Below are 20839 nucleotides of genomic sequence, written 5' to 3' on the forward strand. Positions count from 1 at the left end.
ATGTCTTGGGGGTATGATATAAAATGCTAACCCCTCCCTGTTATTGTAATGGTGAGAGGTTAGCATGTCTTGGGGTTATGATATAAAATGCTAACCTCCCCTGTTATTGTAATGGTGAGAGGTTAGCATCTCTTGGGGTTATGATAGCTGTGTGTCTGTAACTCTCTCACTCATCATTATTCACAATTCATTTAGGATTATCCGTAAACATGGTAGCAGCTACATTAGTATTATTTACAATAAAATGGGCTCAATACATTATTTAACATTAATTTCTAATGTGCACAAAATAATCTGAAACACAACCAAAATAGCACATGGATCCAACAAATACTAAACTTTGCACTACTTTGATACACATAAGTGAATTTGTCCCAATACGGTTGGTCCCCTTAAAAAAAAATATATATATATATTTTTTTTTAAATGATACAAATTTTATAAAAAATAAATAACATCAAAAAATAGAAAAAAATAACAAAAAGAAAAAGAAAATGCATTTAAAAAAAAATTTCATCGGGACACTATTTCCAGAAAGTGCTGTAATTTATTAACGGTTCACCCAACATGGATGAAAATACCCTCATATTAAAGCGGACAGTCTGCACGTTAACCTCATAGTGAATGTATCATTTTAAATCCAAAGTGCTGCTGGAGTAAGAGCCAAAACAACAAAACACGTGCCACTGTATTTGACCATGACCAAACCAAAAAACCATATTAGACAACAAAAAAGGTTTTCTTGTGTTGTGTAATACACTAGGTGTATTTGAACATGATATTAAAAGTGGAACTGACATCATTTTAGCAACATTAAATCTTATTAAAATCTGTTCATATACATGAAGAATTACACTTTTTTTTTTTTATGACAAGCGAGCACTTAGATATGTTAATTTTTACGTTTTCATGAATTCTTAATGTTTGGGAATTACGTATACTGACATGCTGACCACAACGCTCGCGTCACGTGCGTTGCAAAATAAACGTACACATACATGTTATTCAATCATTGGCATCCACACTGCTCGCACGCGCCAACGAGCGTCTGCGTTGCCAGGCGCTAAAATAGAAGAATCTTCTATTTGTGACGCAGAACGCGCTGCAAGTCCTGCCTCTCTCATCTCCTCATTGGCTTTTAGAAGCATATGCCCACGTGCCATCTCCTCATTGGTTATACCCACGTGGGTGACTGAATGATGAACAGAATGGCGGTAATAGACCTTATGAAAGTTAGTTGCCAATCGCCATATAAAGTCCAAAGAAGAAAAAGCCTGGGAGGAGAGATGACTATGAACCTGTATTTAAACTCTACTCAAACTCTATTCACACACTGTACAGGCCCGCGTCCCAAATGGCACTCTGTTCGCTATATAGTGCACTACTTTGAAGGACCCATTGGGCTCTGGTCAAAAGTAGTGCACTATATAGGGAATGGGGTTCTATAGGGCTCTGGTCTAAAGTAGTGCACTATATAGGGAATAGGGTTCTATAGGGCCCTGGTCTAAAGTAGTGCACTATATAGGGAATAGGGTGCTATAGGGCTCTGGTCTAAAGTAGTGCACTATATAGGGAATAGGGTTCTATAGGGCTCTGGTCTAAAGTAGTGCACTATATAGGGAATAGGGTTCTATAGGGCTCTGGTCTAAAGTAGTGCACTATATAGGGAATAGGGTTCTATAGGGCCCTGGTCTAAAGTAGTGCACTATATAGGGAATAGGGTGCCGTTTGTGCAAACACAATGTACAACTGTGAAAATTTGCGTGTGACTGTTCTTGTGTTTGACTCTTCTCATCAACACAGAGCAGCTTGGTTAATTAACCGTGTCAGTGACACATATTCTGCTTAACATATACTGTGTGTGTGTGTGTGTGTGTGTGTGTGTGTGTGAGATGAACTCTGTCATTGATACCCATCATCCCTAGTACTAATTACTTCCTGTAGCCAAAGATTATAATCCCTATAGGGCGACATAGTTATAATCCAACCCTTAAATCCGCCAAAGAATCATCAAAATAATTAACATTTCACCCTAACGTTAAACTGTAAAGCATTATATATATATATATATATACACTATGAACTATATACTCTCTCTCTCTCTTACTAATTCTTTGAAAAGGTCCTGTCCAGTCAAACGTGTGATTTCTATTGAATTCTATGCATATAATTATACCCATCAATTCCATTCCATATTTGGACATGTGTCAGGTCAAGTGTAATTAACCTCACCAACATTTGGATTTAAAAAGAAAAGGGTTTCATAGCTAACTAAATACTTATTTCAATACATTTCTTAAGGTATTTTCCATTTTATTGAGGTAGAATGGAAATCAGAAGGGGAGACAGATAGTGGCTGAAACAGTGGGGAAGGTAGATGCAGGGATTAAAGCCCAGTCTCCAGCGGGCAGATTTGTATGCGACTTACCCCTCAAACACTAGTTATTTGAACATTTCACCCAGAGGTTTGCCATGCATTAGACGGGAGAATCCTTCACTTATTGAAGAAGTGAACAGGAGAGGGAAAACCCCATCAAATATTTATTTCCCATAATGCCACATTAAGCCTTGCATGCATTTTTTGTATTCTGGTTGGTTCCCCAAACCAGGAAGTAAGAGCACAGTGTACTGTAGTAACTAAACATGAGTCACGCATAAGAGCCAGCTGCAATCCATAGGGCTCTGGTCAACAGTAGTGCACTATATAGGGAATAGTGTCTTATTTGGGACGCATCCCATTTCAAGTCACTTAGCACTTAGTGTAGTGAAAACAACATGCTTTTAAAAAGAGTTGCTGACCCATTTTCTAAACTCCCCTGTCCCCTTCTCTCCCCTAGCTTCCTCTCAGTGGGTTGACAGACTACGATTTAAAATTCATTCATAATCCAATTTTTTTTTGGGGGGGGAGGAGGGGGGGAGTCTATTTATAGCCAAATACAGTAGGATAACACAACAAATAAGTTGGAGTTTCAGTGACTGCATTGCACAATATATAAATACATACCTACGATAGCAAGGTTATGTTCAGATCCACAGGCAATCTGTGGAGAGAAATGAAATATCCGATGAAGTCTTCGCATCATATGAATTGGTTATTGGTGCTGAATGTCAACCTGTCTATTCCTCACACAGTCATGTAGGCTAGACAGAAAACATTCTATCCTCAAGGACAGTCAACATTCTGTCCCCAAGGACAGTCAACATTCTGTCCAAGGACCGTCAACATTCTGTCCAAAGACAGTCAACATTCTATCCCCAAGGCTAGTCAAAGGACAGTCAACATTCTGTCCAAGGACAGTCAACATTCTGTCCAAGGACAGTCAACATTCTGTCCTCAAGGACAGTCAACATTCTGTCCCCAAGGACAGTCAACATTCTGTCCCCAAGGACAGTCAACATTCTGTCCCCAAGGACAGTCAACATTCTGTCCTCAAGGACAGTCAACATTCTGTCCTCAAGGCTAGTCAACATTCTGTCCCCAAGGCTAGTCAACATTCTGTCCCCAAGGACAGTCAACATTCTGTCCCCAAGGCTAGTCAAAGGACAGTGAACACACATGCTGTTAATGCTGTGTGTATGTGTGTGTGTGTGTGTGTTGCTAAATATTGTGCCAAGTTGTTACCTCTGTGTGTTGCTAAATACACTACATGACCAAACGTATGTGGACACTTCCCAATAACAGCACTTACAGTTGACCAGGCAGAATATGAACAAACATACTTGTTGGAATGGTGGCATCCTATGACGGTGCCACATTGAAAGTCACTGAGCACTTCAGTACGGGCCATTCTACTGCCAATGTTTGTCTATGGAGATTGCGTGGCTGTGTGCTCGATTTTATACACCTGTCATTCTGCCCCTGAACAAGGCAGTTGGCCTACCAGGGAACAGTAGGTTGTCATTGTAAATACGAATTTGTTCTTAACTGACTTGCCTAGATAATAAAAGGTTAAAACGGGTGTGACTGAAATAGCCGAATCCACTAATTTTGAAAGAGGGTGTCCATACACTACATGGAAAAAGTATGTGCTTGATTGTTACCTCTGTGGGGGGGGGGTTGATGATGCAGGGGGCGTGTGTGAGCATAAAGCCACATTTTCATTCACTATAAATGAATTTGTCCAGTGTTCCCAGATTTGCCCAATAATTAATTACAATATGAGTGGTAATTAAGTATTTAAAAAGCAGCGTTTCTGTGTTGGAATGGTGTGGGCGTAGCCCAGCAACAGAATGGTGTGGGCGTATACCAGTCATTAAAAATATTCATACTAGTAGACCGCTGATTGGCCAGGCTCATCCTCCTCTAGACCACTGATTGGCCAGCTCATCCTCCTCAGGAGAATTACGTTATCCTCTATTTTGTAAACAGTCTGTTTGAGATAAAAAAAAAAACTCACCACAAATGTTTAAGTGTTTTTTATTTCTTATTTTTCTCCAATTCATTCATTGGCCACAAACACGAGTATAGGATGAGTCAACAACATTATTTGGGTTTGAGAACATGAACTTAAAAAAAATAAAGTGAGATTTTCACTGGACAGTCCCTTCTAGTGCACTACGGTTAATAGGGAAGACAGCGATGCAGGTAACAACCAACGCACCAGTACAACAGCAAGACTATTACTCTGTAGAAAACCACCTTTAGATGGAGGGATTCTGTGTTTTGGTTTCTGCTGCCCTCTGCTGGACTGGGGCTGAAGTTCTCTTCAAGAGGTTGGTGAAATCATTGATCATTCATTTCTGTAAGGCGACTGCTGATAACGCGGCCACTATCGCAAACACACCTGTGACCCGTCTCACCTGTGACCCGTCTCACCTGTGACCCGTCTCACCTGAGACCCGTCTCACCTGTGACCCGTCTCACCTGTGACCCGTCTCACCTGTGACCCGTCTCACCTGTGACCCGTCTCACCTGTGTGGCTCCACAGAGGATCTTGACTTCTGCAGGGACACATGTCCATTGGCCGGCAGCTCCTCTCAATGCACTACCCGTCTGCTGATCTGCACTCTGATTGGTCGGTTCTGTCCTCCCCAGCTGTCCATAATTGCCTCTGCCCCAAGTGAAGACACGCCCACTCTCTGGAAGAAACAAGTGACAGTCTATTTAGAACCGGATCATTATAAAATGATAATATGAAACTTTAACAGGGTCATAGTGTATATAGACGGCCATGTGCCGTTATAATCTCCACCCGGCACAGCCAGAAGAGGACTGGCCACCCCTCAGAGCCTGGTTCCTCTCTAGGTTTCTTCCTAGGTTTTGGCCTTTCTAGGGAGTTTTTCCTAGCCACCGTGCTTCTACACCTGCATTGCTTGCTGTTTGGGGTTTTAGGCTGGGTTTCTGTACAGCACTTTGAGATATCAGCTGATATAAAAAAGAGCTTTATAAATAAATGTGATTTTATTTAGACACTGTAACAGGGTCATTCTGTATATAGAGGTCGACCGATTAAAATCGGCATGGCCGATTAATTAGGGCCGATTTCAAGTTTTCATAGCAATCAGTAATCGGCATTTTTGGGCGCCGATTATATTGCAATCCACGAGGAGACTGCGTGGCAGGCTGACCACCTGTTACGCGAGTCCAGTAAGGAGCCAAGGTAAGTTGCTAGCTAGCATTAAAAACGTATCTTATAAAAAACAAAAAAATCTCTTAATCACTAGTTAACTACACATGGTTAATGATATTACTAGTTTAACTAGCATGTCCTGCGTTGCATATAATCAATGCTGTGCCTGTTAATTTATTATCGAATCACAGCCTACTTCGCCAAACGGGTGATGATTTAACAAAAGCGCATTCGCAAAAAAAGCACAATTGTAGCACCAATGTACCTAACCATAAACATCAATGCATTTCTTAAAATCAATACAGAAGTAAAACTTTTTTAACCTGCATATTTAGTTAAAAGAAATTCATTTTAGCAGGCAATATTAACTAGGGAAATTGTGTCACTTCTCTTGCGTTCAGTGTAAGCAGAGTCAGGGTAAATGCAGCAGTTTGGGTCCTCTGGCTCGTTGCAAACTGTGTGAAGACCATTTCTTCCTAACAAAGACCGTAATTAATTTGCCAGAATTGTACATAATTATGACACAACGTTGAAGGTTGTGCAATGTAACAGCAATATTTAGACTTAAGAGGTGCCACCCGTTCGATAAAATGCGGAACGGTTCCATATTTCACTGAAAGAATAAACATTTTGTTCTCAGAATGATAGGTCATTAATATGGTCAAATCTGGAAACTAAAGCTTGTATTTCTGTGCATTTATTATATTATATTATAATTAAGTCTATGATTTGATAGAGCAGTCTGATTGAGCGGTGGTAGGTAGCAGCAGGCTCGTAAACATTCATTCAAACAGCACTTTCCTGCGTTTGCCAGCAGCTCTTCGCAATGCTTGAAGCACAGCGCTGTTTATGAGTTCAAGCCTATCAACTCCCGATATTAGGCTGGCAATACTATAGTGCCTATAAGAACATCCAATAGTCAAAGGTCTATGAAATACAAATGGTATAGAGAGAAATAGTCCGAAAATAACTACAACCTAAAACTTCTTACCTGGGAATATTGAAGACTCATGTTAAAAGGAACCACCAGCTTTCATATGTTCTCATGTTCTGAGCAAGGAACTTGAACGTTAGCTTTCTTACATGGCACATATTGCACTTTTACTTTCTTCTCCAACACTGTGGGTGGCATTATTTAAACCAAATTGAACATGTTTCATTATTTATTTCAGACTAAATTGATTTTATGTATTATATTAAGTTAAAATAAAAGTGTTCATTCAGTATTGTTGTAAATGTTATTATTACAAATATATATATATATATATACACACAGCTGAAGTCGGAAGTTTACATACACTTAGGTTGGAGTCATTAAAACTCATTTTTCAACCACTCCACAAATTTCTTGTTAACAAACTATAGTTTTGGCAAGTCGGTTAGGACATCTACATAGTGAACGACACAAGTCATGTTTCCAACAATTGTTTACAGACAGATTATTTCACTTTTAATTCACTGTATCACAATTCCAGTGGGTCAGAAGTTTACATACACCAAGTTGACTGTGCCTTTAAACAGCTTGGAAAATTACAGAAAATTATGTAATGGCTTTAGAAGCTTCTGATAGGCTAATTGACATAATTTGAGTCAACTGGAGGTGTACCTGTGGATGTATTTCAAGGCCTACCTTCAAACTCAGTGCCTATTTGCTTGACATCATGGGAAAATCAAAAGAAATCAGCCAAGACCTCAGAAAAAAAATTGTAGACCTCCAAAAGTCTGGTTCATCCTAGGGAGCAATTTCCAAAAGTCTGAAGGCACCACGTTCATCTGTACAAACAATAGTACGCAAGTATAAACCCCATGGGACCACGCAGCCGTCATACCGCTCAGGAGGAAGGAGATATGTTCTGTCTCCTAGAGATGAACGTACTTTGGTGCGAGAAGTTCAAATCAATCTCAGAACAGCAGCAAAGGACCTTGTGAAGATGCTGGAGGAAACAGGTACAAAAGTATCTATATCCACAAGAAAGGCAGCTCAGCAAGGAAGAAGCCACTGCTCCAAAACCACCATAAAAATGCCAGACTACGGTTTGCAACTGCACATGGGGACAAAGATCATACTTTTTGGAGAAATGTCCTCTGGTCTGATGAAACAAAAATAGAACTGTTTGGCCAAAATGACCATTGTTATGTTTGGAGGAAAAAAGGGGGAGTCTTGCAAGCCGAAGAACACCATCCCAACCGTGAAGCACGGGGGAGGCAGCATCGTGTTGTGGGGGTGCTTTGCTGCAGGAGGGACTGGTGCACTTTACAAAATAGATGGCATCATGAGGATGGAAAATTATGTGGATATATTGAAGCAACATCTCAAGACATCAGTCAGGAAGTTAAAGCTTGGTCGCAAACTGGGTCTTCCAAATGGACAATGACCCCAAGCATACTTCCAAAGTTGTGGCAAAATGGCAAAAGTCAAGGTATTGGAGTGGCCATCACAAAGCCCTGACCTCAATCCTATAGAACATTTGTGAGCAGAACTGAAAAAGCGTGTGCGAGCAAGGAGGCCTACAAACCTGACTTAGTTAAACCAGCTCTGTCAGGAGGAATGGGCCAACATTCACCCAACTTATTGTGGGAAACCTGTGGAAGGCTAGCCGAAATGTTTGACCCAAGTTAAACAATTTAAAGGCAATGCTACCAAATACTAATTGAGTGTATGTAAACTTCTGGGAATGACCCACTGGGAATGTGATGAAAGAAATAAAAGCTGAAATAAATCATTCTCTCTAGTATTAGTCTGACATTTCACATTCTTAAAATAAAGTGGTGATCTAAACTGATGTAAGACAGGGAATCTTTACTTGGATTAAATGTCAGGAAATGTGAAAAACTGAGTTTAAAATGTATTTGGCTAAGGTGTATGACAACTGTATACATTCAGCAAAAAAAGAAACATCCCTGTCTTTAAAAGATAATAGACGGTAAGACACTGTAACAGGGTCATACTGTGTCTTACGATGCATTATAGCCAATTCATAATGTATTATACATTCAGGCTTTAGGATGTGTCACCTCCTTCAACAGCGTTAACGGTATCATCCACATCTCCATTAAATATCGATATTTAAACTCTCTAGTCAGAGTCGATGCCAAAAGATCGATTGATTTGTGTTCCGTAAAGCACACCGTTTTGAACATTTTGCTACCGAAAACGATCACTTCTTACTAGAAACATTCAGGAAGTCCCTGCCCATATCAAAAACAATTTCTACTAAAATGACTTTATTACTATTATTATTTATTACTTATTAATTATTACTAAATTACTAAAAACAAGACCCCGTCTCTCTCTCACCTGTTTGGGCCACCAGGTGTGTCCAGCCACTGTGTACGTGGGTAACCTTCTCTCCACCCAGTGGTGAGCGGTCTAGGAGGACAGGTCTGGGTAAGAAGGAGTCTGTACTGCTATTGGTCAGCTGGCCGTGCTTATTACTGCCCCACAGGAACACATCTCCCTCAGCTAGAATGGAAAAAAACACATTAGACTGGTGTTACTATCCTGGACACGACCCCCTGCTATAATACAACACACGACCCCCTGCTATAATACAACACACGACCCCCTGCTAGAATACAACACTATCCTGGACACGACCCCCTGCTAGAATACAACACTATCCTGGACACGACCCCCTGCTAGAATACAACACATGCCTACACGACCCCCTGCTATAATACAACACACCGGCACCCCCTGCTATAATACAACACACGACCCCCTGCTATAATACAACACACGACCCCCTGCTATAATACAACACTATCCTGGACACGACCCCCTGCTATAATACAACACACGACCCCCTGCTATAATACAACACTATCCTGGACACGACCCCCTGCTATAATAGAACACTATCCTGGACACAACCCCCTGCTTTAATACAACACACGACCCCCTGCTATAATACAACACTATCCTGGACACGACCCCCTGCTATAATACAACACTATCCTGGACACGACCCCCTGCTATAATACAACACACGACCCCCTGCTATAATACAACACTATCCTGGACACGACCCCCTGCTATAATACAACACTATCCTGGACACGACCCCTGCTATAATACAACACACGACCCCCCTGCTATAATACAACACACGACCCCCTGCTATAATACAACACTATCTGACACGACCCCCTGCTATAATACAACACACACGACCCCCTGCTATAATACAACACTATCCTGGACACGACCCCCTGCTATAATACAACACTATCCTGGACACGACCCCCTGCTTTAATACAACACACGACCCCCTGCTATAATACAACACTATCCTGGACACGACCCCCTGCTATAATACAACACTATCCTGGACACGACCCCCTGCTATAATACAACACTATCCTGGACACGACCCCCTGCTATAATACAACACACGACCCCCTGCTATAATACAACACACGACCCCCTGCTACAATACAACACTCTAGACACGACCCCCTGCTATAATACAACACATCGACCCCCTGCTATAATACAACACACGACCCCCTGCTATAATACAACACTATCCTGGACACGACCCCCTGCTATAATACAACACTATCCTGGACACGACCCCCTGCTATAATACAACACACGACCCCCTGCTATAATACAACACTATCCTGGACACGACCCCCTGCTATAATACAACACACGACCCCCTGCTATAATACAACACACGACCCCCTGCTATAATACAACACACGACCCCCTGCTATAATACAACACACGACCCCCTGCTATAATACAACACACGACCCCCTGCAATAATACAACACACGACCCCCCTGCTATAATACAACACTATCCTGGACACGACCCCTGCTATAATACAACACACGACCCCCTGCTATAATACAACACTATCCTGGACACGACCCCCTGCTATAATACAACACACGACCCCCTGCAATAATACAACACACGACCCCCTGCTATAATACAACACTATCCTGGACACGACCCCCTGCTATAATACAACACTATCCTAGACACACACCCCCTGCTATAATACAACACACGACCCCCTGCTATAATACAACACACGACCCCTGCTATAATACAACACACGACCCCCTGCTATAATACAACACACGACACCCCTGCTATAATACAACACACGACCCCCTGCTATAATACAACACACACGACCCCCTGCAATAATACAACACACGACCCCCTGCTATAATACAACACTATCCTGGACACGACCCCCTGCTATAATACAACACACGACCCCCTGCTATAATACAACACTATCCTGGACACGACCCCCTGCTATAATACAACACACGACCCCCCTGCAATAATACAACACACGACCCCCTGCTATAATACAACACTACCCTGTAAACACACGACCCCCCTGCTATAATACAACACTATCCTAGACACACCCCCTGCTATAATACAACACACGACCCCCTGCTATAATACAACACCCCACGACCCCCTGCTATAATACAACACACGACCCCCTGCTATAATACAACACACGACCCCCTGCTATAATACAACACACGACCCCCTGCTATAATACAACACTATCCTGGACACGACCCCCTGCTATAATACAACACACGACCCCCTGCTATAATACAACACTATCCTGGACACGACCCCCTGCTATAATACAACACACGACCCCCTGCTATAATACAACACACGACCCAATGCTATAATACGACGCACGACCCCCTGCTATAATACAACACACGACCCCCCTGCTATAATACAACACACGACCCCCTGCTATAATACAACACACGACCCCCTGCTATAATACAACACACGACCCCCTGCTATAATACAAAACTATCCTGGACACGACCCCTGCTATAATACAAAACCCCTGCTATAATACAACACACGACCCCCTGCTATAATACAACACACGACCCCCTGCTATAATACAACACACGACCCCCTGCTATAATACAACACACGACCCCCTGCTATAATACAACACACGACCCCCTGCTATAATACAACACACGACCCCCTGCTATAATACAACACACGACCCCCTGCTATAATACAACACACGACCCCCTGCTATAATACAACACACGACCCCCTGCTATAATACAACACACCGACCCCCTGCTATAATACAACACACGACCCCCTGCTATAATACAACACTATCCTGGACACGACCCCCTGCTATAATACAACACACGACCCCCTGCTATAATACAACACGACCCCTGCTATAATACAACACACGACCCCTGCTATAATACAACACAACACGACCCCTGCTATAATACAACACACGACCCCCTGCTATAATACAACACACACGACCCCCTGCTATAATACAACACACCGACCCCCTGCTATAATACAACACACGACCCCCTGCTATAATACAACACACCGACCCCCTGCTATAATACAACACACGACCCCTGCTATAATACAACACACGACCCCCTGCTATAATACAACACACACGACCCCCTGCTATAATACAACACACGACCCCCTGCTATAATACAACAACACGACCCCCTGCTATAATACAACACACGAACCCCCTGCTATAATACAACACACGACCCCCTGCTATAATACAACACACGACCCCTGCTATAATACAAAACACGACCCCCTGCTATAATACAACACACGACCCCCTGCTATAATACAACACACGACCCCCTGCTATAATACAACACACGACCCCCTGCTATAATACAACACACGACCCCCTGCTATAATACAACACACGACCCCCTGCTATAATACAACACACGACCCCCTGCTATAATACAACACTATCCTGGACACGACCCCCTGCTATAATACAACACACGACCCCCTGCTATAATACAACACACGACCCCCTGCTATAATACAACACACGACCCCCTGCTATAATACAACAATACACGACCCCCTGCTATAATACAACACACGACCCCCTGCTATAATACAACACACGACACCCCCTGCTATAATACAACACACGACCCCCTGCTATAATACAACAACACGACCCCCTGCTATAATACAACACACGACCCCCTGCTATAATACAACACACGACCCCCCTGCTATAATACAACACACGACCCCTGCTATAATACAACACGACCCCCCTGCTATAATACAACACACGACCCCCTGCTATAATACAACACACGACCCCTGCTATAAACACACCCGCTATAATACAACACACGACCCCCTGCTATAATACAACACACCCACCCCCTGCTATAATACAACACACGACCCCTGCTATAATACAACACACGACCCCCTGCTATAATACAAACACACGACCCCCTGCTATAATACAACACTATCCTGACGCCCCTGCTATAATACAACACACGACCCCCTGCTATAATACAACCTAGACACGACCCCTGCTATAATACAACACACGACCCCCTGCTATAATACAACACACGACCCCCTGCTATAATACAACACACGACCCCTGCTATAATACAACACACGACCCCTGCTATAATACAACACACGACCCCCTGCTATAATACAACACACGACCCCCTGCTATAATACAACACACGACCCCTGCTATAATACAACACACGACCCCTGCTATAATACAACACAACACGACCCCCTGCTATAATACAACACACGACCCCCCTGCTATAATACAACACACGACCCCCCTGCTATAATACAACACTATCCTGGACACGACCCCCTGCTATAATACAACAAACAGACCCCCTGCTATAATACAACACACGACCCCCTGCTATAATACAACACACGACCCCTGCTATAATACAACACACGACCCCCTGCTATAATACAACACACGACCCCCCTGCTATAATACAACACACGACCCCCTGCTATAATACAACACACGACCCCCTGCTATAATACAACACACCCGACCCCCTGCTATAATACAACACACCACACCCCTGCTATAATACAACACACGACCCCTGCTATAATACAACACACGACCCCCTGCTATAATACAACACACGACCCCCTGCTATAATACAACACACCGGACACCCCTGCTATAATACAACACACGACCCCTGCTATAATACAACACACGACCCCTGCTATAATACAACACACCGACCCCTGCTATAATACAACACACGACCCCCTGCTATAATACAACACACGACCCCCTGCTATAATACAACACACGACACCCCTGCTATAATACAACACACGACCCCTGCTATAATACAACACACGACCCCCTGCTATAATACAACACACCACCCCCTGCTATAATACAACACTATCCTGGACACGACCCCTGCTATAATACAACACACGACCCCTGCTATAATACAACACTACCGACACGCCCCCTGCTATAATACAACACACGACCCCCTGCTATAATACAACACACCCCGCATAACAACACCCCCTGCTATAATACAACACACGACCCCCTGCTATAATACAACACACGACCCCTGCTATAATACAACACACGACCCCCTGCTATAATACAACACATCCGACCCCCTGCTATAATACAACACACACACCCCTGCTATAATACAACACTATCCTGGACACGACCCCCTGCTATAATACAACACACGACCCCCTGCTATAATACAACACTATCCTGGACACGACCCCTGCTATAATACAACACACGACCCCCTGCTATAATACAACAACACGACCCCTGCTATAATACAACACACGACCCCTGCTATAATACAACACACGACCCCTGCTATAATACAACACACCCGAACACCCCTGCTATAATACAACACACGACCCCCTGCTATAATACAACACACGACCCCCTGCTATAATACAACACTATCCTGGACACGAACCCCTGCTATAATACAACACACGCCCCCCTGCTATAATACAACACTATCCTGGACACGACCCCTGCTATAATACAACACACGACCCCTGCTATAATACAACACTATCCTGGACACGACACCCCTGCTATAATACAACACACGACCCCCTGCTATAATACAACACACGACCCCCTGCTATAATACAACACACCACCCCTGCTATAATACAACACACGACCCCTGCTATAATACAACACACGACCCCCTGCTATAATACAACACTATCCTGGACACGACCCCCTGCTATAATACAACACACGACCCCCTGCTATAATACAACACTATCCTGGACACGACCCCTGCTATAATACAACACGACACGACCCCCTGCTATAATACAACACACGACCCCTGCTATAATACAACACACCACCCCTGCTATAATACAACACTATCCTGGACACCCCCTGCTATAATACAACACACGACCCCTGCTATAATACAACACACGACCCCCTGCTATAATACAACACTATCCTGGACACGACCCCCTGCTATAATACAACACACGACCCCCTGCTATAATACAACACTACCGGACCCTGCTATAATACAACACACGACCCCTGCTATAATACAACACACGACCCCCTGCTATAATACAACACACGACCCCCTGCTATAATACAACACTATCCTGGACACGACCCCCTGCTATAATACAACACACGACCCCCTGCTATAATACAACACTATCCTGGACACGACCCCTGCTATAATACAACACACGACCCCCTGCTATAATACAACACCACCCCCTGCTATAATACAACACACGACCCCCTGCTATAATACAACACACGACCCCTGCTATAATACAACACACGACCCCCTGCTATAATACAACACACACGACCCCCTGCTATAATACAACACACGACCCCTGCTATAATACAACACACGACCCCCTGCTATAATACAACACACGACCCCTGCTATAATACAACACACGACCCCCTGCTATAATACAACACACGGACCCCCCTGCTATAATACAACACACGACCCCTGCTATAATACAACACTATCCTGGACACGACCCCCTGCTATAATACAACACACGACCCCCTGCTATAATACAACACTATCTGGACACGACCCCCTGCTATAATACAACACACGACCTGCTATAATACAAAAACCCCCTGCTATAATACAACACACGACCCTGCTATAATACAACACACGACCCCCTGCTATAATACAACCACACGACCCCCTGCTATAATACAACACACGACGCCCTGCTATAATACAACACACGACCCCCTGCTATAATACAACACACGCACCCCTGCTATAATACAAACACACGACCCCCTGCTATAATACAACACACACCCCCTGCTATAATACAACACCACGACCCCTGCAAATACAACACACGACCCCCTGCTATAATACAACACTACGACACCCCCTGCTATAATACAACACACCTGACCCCTGCTATAATACAACACACGACCCCTGCTATAATACAACACACGACCCCTGCTATAATACAACAAACACGACCCCCTGCTATAATACAAACACACGACCCCCTGCTATAATACAACACTATCCTGGACACGCCCCTGCTATAATACAACACACGACCCCCTGCTATAATACAACACTATCCCGACGCCCCTGCTATAATACAACACTACCCCCTGCTATAATACAACACACGACCCCCTGCTATAATACAACACACGACCCCCTGCTATAATACAACACTATCCTGGACACGACCCCCTGCTATAATACAACACACGACCCCTGCTATAATACAACACTATCTGGACACGACCCCTGCTATAATACAACACACGACCCCCTGCTATAATACAACACACGACCCCCTGCTATAATACAACACACGACCCCCTGCTATAATACAACACCGACCCCTGCTATAATACAACACACGACCCCTGCTATAATACAACACAGACCCCCTGCTATAATACAACACACGACCCCTGCTATAATACAAACACACCACCCCCTGCTATAATACAACACACCGACCCCTAATGCCCCTGCTATAATACAACACACGACCCCTGCTATAATACAACACACGACCCCCCTGCTATAATACAACACACGACCCCTGCTATAATACAACACACGACCCCCTGCTATAATACAACACACGACCCCCTGCTATAATACAACACGACACGACCCTGCTATAATACAACACACGACCCCTGCTATAATACAACACACGACCCCCTGCTATAATACAACACACGACCCCTGCTATAATACAACACTATCCTGGACACGACCCCCTGCTATAATACAACACACGACCCCTGCTATAATACACACACCCCCCTGCTATAATACAACACACGACCCCCTGCTATAATACAACACATGACCCCCTGCTATAATACAACACACGACCCCCTGCTATAATACAACACACCGACCCCCTGCTATAATACAACACTATCCTGGACACGACCCCTGCTATAATACAACACACGACACCCTGCTATAATACAACACACCCACCCCCTGCTATAATACAACACACGACCCTGCTATAATACAACACACGCCCCCTGCTATAATACAACACACGACCCCCTGCTATAATACAACACACGACCCTGCTATAATACAACACCACCCCTGCTATAATACAACACACACCCCTGCTATAATACAACACTACCACCGACCCCTGCTATAATACAACACACGACCCCTGCTATAATACAACACACGACCCCCTGCTATAATACAACACTATCCTGACACGACACCCTGCTATAATACAACACCGCACACACCCTGCTATAATACAACACACGACCCCCTGCTATAATACAACACTATCCTGGACACGCATCCCGCTATAATACAACACACACGACCCCTGCTATAATACAACACACCGACCCCTGCTATAATACAACACAGTCCCTGCTATAATACAACACACGACCCCCTGCTATAATACAACACACGACCCCTGCTATAATACAACAATCACACGACTCCCCTGCTATAATACAACACACGACCCCTGCTATAATACAACACTATCCTGGACACGACCCCGCTATAATACAACACACGCACCCCTGCTATAATACAACACACGACCCCCTGCTATAATACAACACACGCCCCCGCTAAATACAACTCCCCCCTGCTATAATAAACACACGACCCCCTGCTATAATACAACACACGACCCCCTGCTATAATACAACACACGACCCCTGCTATAATACAACACACGACCCCCTGCTATAATACAACACTATCCTGGACACGACCCCCTGCTATAATACAACACACGACCCCCTGCTATAATACAACACACGACCCCTGCTATAATACAAACCGACCCCTGCTATAATACAACACACGACCCCCTGCTATAATACAACACACGACCCCTGCTATAATACAACTCACACGACCCCCTGCTATAATACAACACACGACCCCCTGCTATAATACAACACACACACGACCCCCTGCTATAATACAACAACGATCCCTGCTATAATACAACACACGACCCCTGCTATAATACAACACACGACCCCCTGCTATAATACAACACTATCCTGACACGACCCCCTGCTATAATACAACACACGACCCCCTGCTATAATACAACACACCGACCCCCTGCTATAATACAACACACGCACCTGCACAATACAACACTACCTGACACGACCCCCTGCTATAATACAACACATCGACCCCTGCTATAATACAACACGACCCCTGCTATAATACAAACACACGACCCCCTGCTATAATACAACACTATCCTGACACGACCCCCTGCTATAATACAACACACGACCCCTGCTATAATACAACACACCACCCCCTGCTATAATACAACACACGACCCCGCTATAATACAAACACCTGCTATAATACAACACCCCCTGCTATAATACAAACACACGACCCCCTGCTATAATACAACACTATCCTGGACACGACCCCTGCTATAATACAACACACGACCCCTGCTATAATACAACACACCCCGCTATAATACAACACACACCGCTATAATAAACACGACCCCCTGCTATAATACAACACACGACCCCCTGCTATAATACAAACACGACCCCTGCTATAATACAACACAACCCCTGCTATAATACAACACACGACAATCCCCTGCTATAATACAACACTGACCACCCCTGCTATAATACAACACACGACCCTGCTATAATACAACACACCCACCCCTGCTATAATACAACACACGACCCCTGCTATAATACAACACTATCCTGGACACGACACCCTGCTATAATACAACACACCCACCCCTGCTATAATACAACACACCACACGACCCCTGCTATAATACAACACACTCCCCTGTAAAACAACGACCCTGCATAATAAACGACCCTGCTATAATACAACACATCCTGACACACCCTGCTATAATACAACACACACCCCCTGCTATAATACAACACACGACCCCCTGCTATAATACAACACACGACCCCCTGCTATAATACAACACATCCGACACCCCTGCTATAATACAACACACGACCCCCTGCTATAATACAACACACCGACCCCTGCTATAATACAACACTATCCTGGACCCCCCTGCTATAATACAACACACGACCCTGCTATAATACAACACTATACCACACGACCCCCTGCTATAATACAACACACAACCCCTGCTATAATACAACACACACGACACCCCTGCTATAATACAACACACGAACCCCTGCTATAATACAACCACACGACCCCTGCTATAATACAACACACAACCCCTGCTATAATACAACACACGCACCCCCTGCTATAATACAACACACGCACCCCCTGCTATAATACAACACACGATCCCTGCTATAATACAACACACCACCTCTGCTATAATACAACACACGACCCCTGCTATAATACAACACACGACCCCTGCTATAATACAACACACGACCCCCCTGCTATAATACAACACATCGAAACACACCGCCCCTGCTATAATACAACACACGCCCCTGCTATAATACAACACACGACCCCTGCTATAATACAAACACCGCATAATACAACACCCTGCTATAATACAACACACGATCCCTGCTATAATACAAACACGACCCCCTGCTATAATACAACACACGACCCCCCTGCTATAATACAACACACGAACCCCCTGCTATAATACAACACACGACCCCCTGCTATAATACAACACACGACCCCCTGCATAATACAACACACACCCCCTGCTATAATACAACACACGACCCCCTGCTATAATACAACACCGGACACGACCCCTGCTATAATACAACACACACCCCCTGCTATAATACAACACGACACGACCCCCTGCTATAATACAACACACGACCCCCTGCTATAATACAAACTACACACGACCCCCTGCTATAATACAACACACGACCCCTGCTATAATACAACACACGACCCCCTGCTATAATACAACACACGACACCCTGCTATAATACAACAACCCCCCTGCATAATACAACACACGACCCCCTGCTATAATACAACACACGACCCCTGCTATAATACAACACTATCCTGACACGACCCCTGCTATAATACAACACACGACCCCCTGCTATAATACAACACACGGACCCCTGCTATAATACAACACACGACCCCTGCTATAATACAACACACGACCCCTGCTATAATGGACAACACACGACCCCTGCTATAATACAACACACGACCCCTGCTATAATACAACACTTGACACGACCCCCTGCTATAATACAACACACGACCCCCTGCTATAATACAACACGACCCCTGCATAATACAACACACGACCCCTGCTATAATACAACACACGACCCCTGCTATAATACAACACTATCACACACCCCTGCTATAATACAACACACGACCCCTGCTATAATACAACACAGGACACGCCCTGCTATAATACAACACACGACCCCTGCTATAATACAACACACGACCCCCTGCTATAATACAACACACGACCCCCTGCTATAATACAACACTACACACGACCCCCTGCTATAATACAACACACGACCCCCTGCTATAATACAACACATCTGACCGAACCCTGCTATAATACAACACACACCCCCTGCTATAATACAACACACGACCCCTGCTATAATACAACACTATCCTGGACACGACCCCCTGCTATAATACAACACACGACCCCCTGCTATAATACAACACACTGCTATAATACAACACACGACCCCCTGCTATAATACAACACACGCACCCCTGCTATAATACAACACACGACCCCCTGCTATAATACAACACACGACCCCCTGCTATAATACAACACACCGAACCCCTGCTATAATACAACATACACGACCCCCTGCTAT

At 44.2% G+C, this 20839-nt stretch overlaps 1 protein-coding gene across 3 annotated transcripts in view; it reads right to left on the reverse strand.

The window, feature by feature from the left end:
- sergef (secretion regulating guanine nucleotide exchange factor) overlaps positions 1–20839 on the reverse strand; it is a 70991-nt gene that overhangs the window by 18053 nt on the left and 32099 nt on the right. For 2 of the 3 annotated variants that reach the window (XM_045688686.1, XM_045688687.1), the window contains exons 6-8: positions 8869–9033; positions 4913–5079; positions 3005–3041 (exon numbers count right to left, since the gene is read on the reverse strand). In XM_045688686.1, coding sequence (XP_045544642.1) covers positions 3005–3041; positions 4913–5079; positions 8869–9033 — 369 coding nt within the window. Of the gene's footprint in view, positions 1–3004; positions 3042–4401; positions 4785–4848; positions 5080–8868; positions 9034–20839 lie in introns of those variants that run through there. The other variant, XM_045688688.1, reaches the window with a different exon arrangement.

Source organism: Salmo salar, chromosome ssa10 (genome assembly GCF_905237065.1).
Source record: "Salmo salar chromosome ssa10, Ssal_v3.1, whole genome shotgun sequence".
Taxonomy (NCBI): Eukaryota; Metazoa; Chordata; class Actinopteri; order Salmoniformes; family Salmonidae; genus Salmo; species Salmo salar.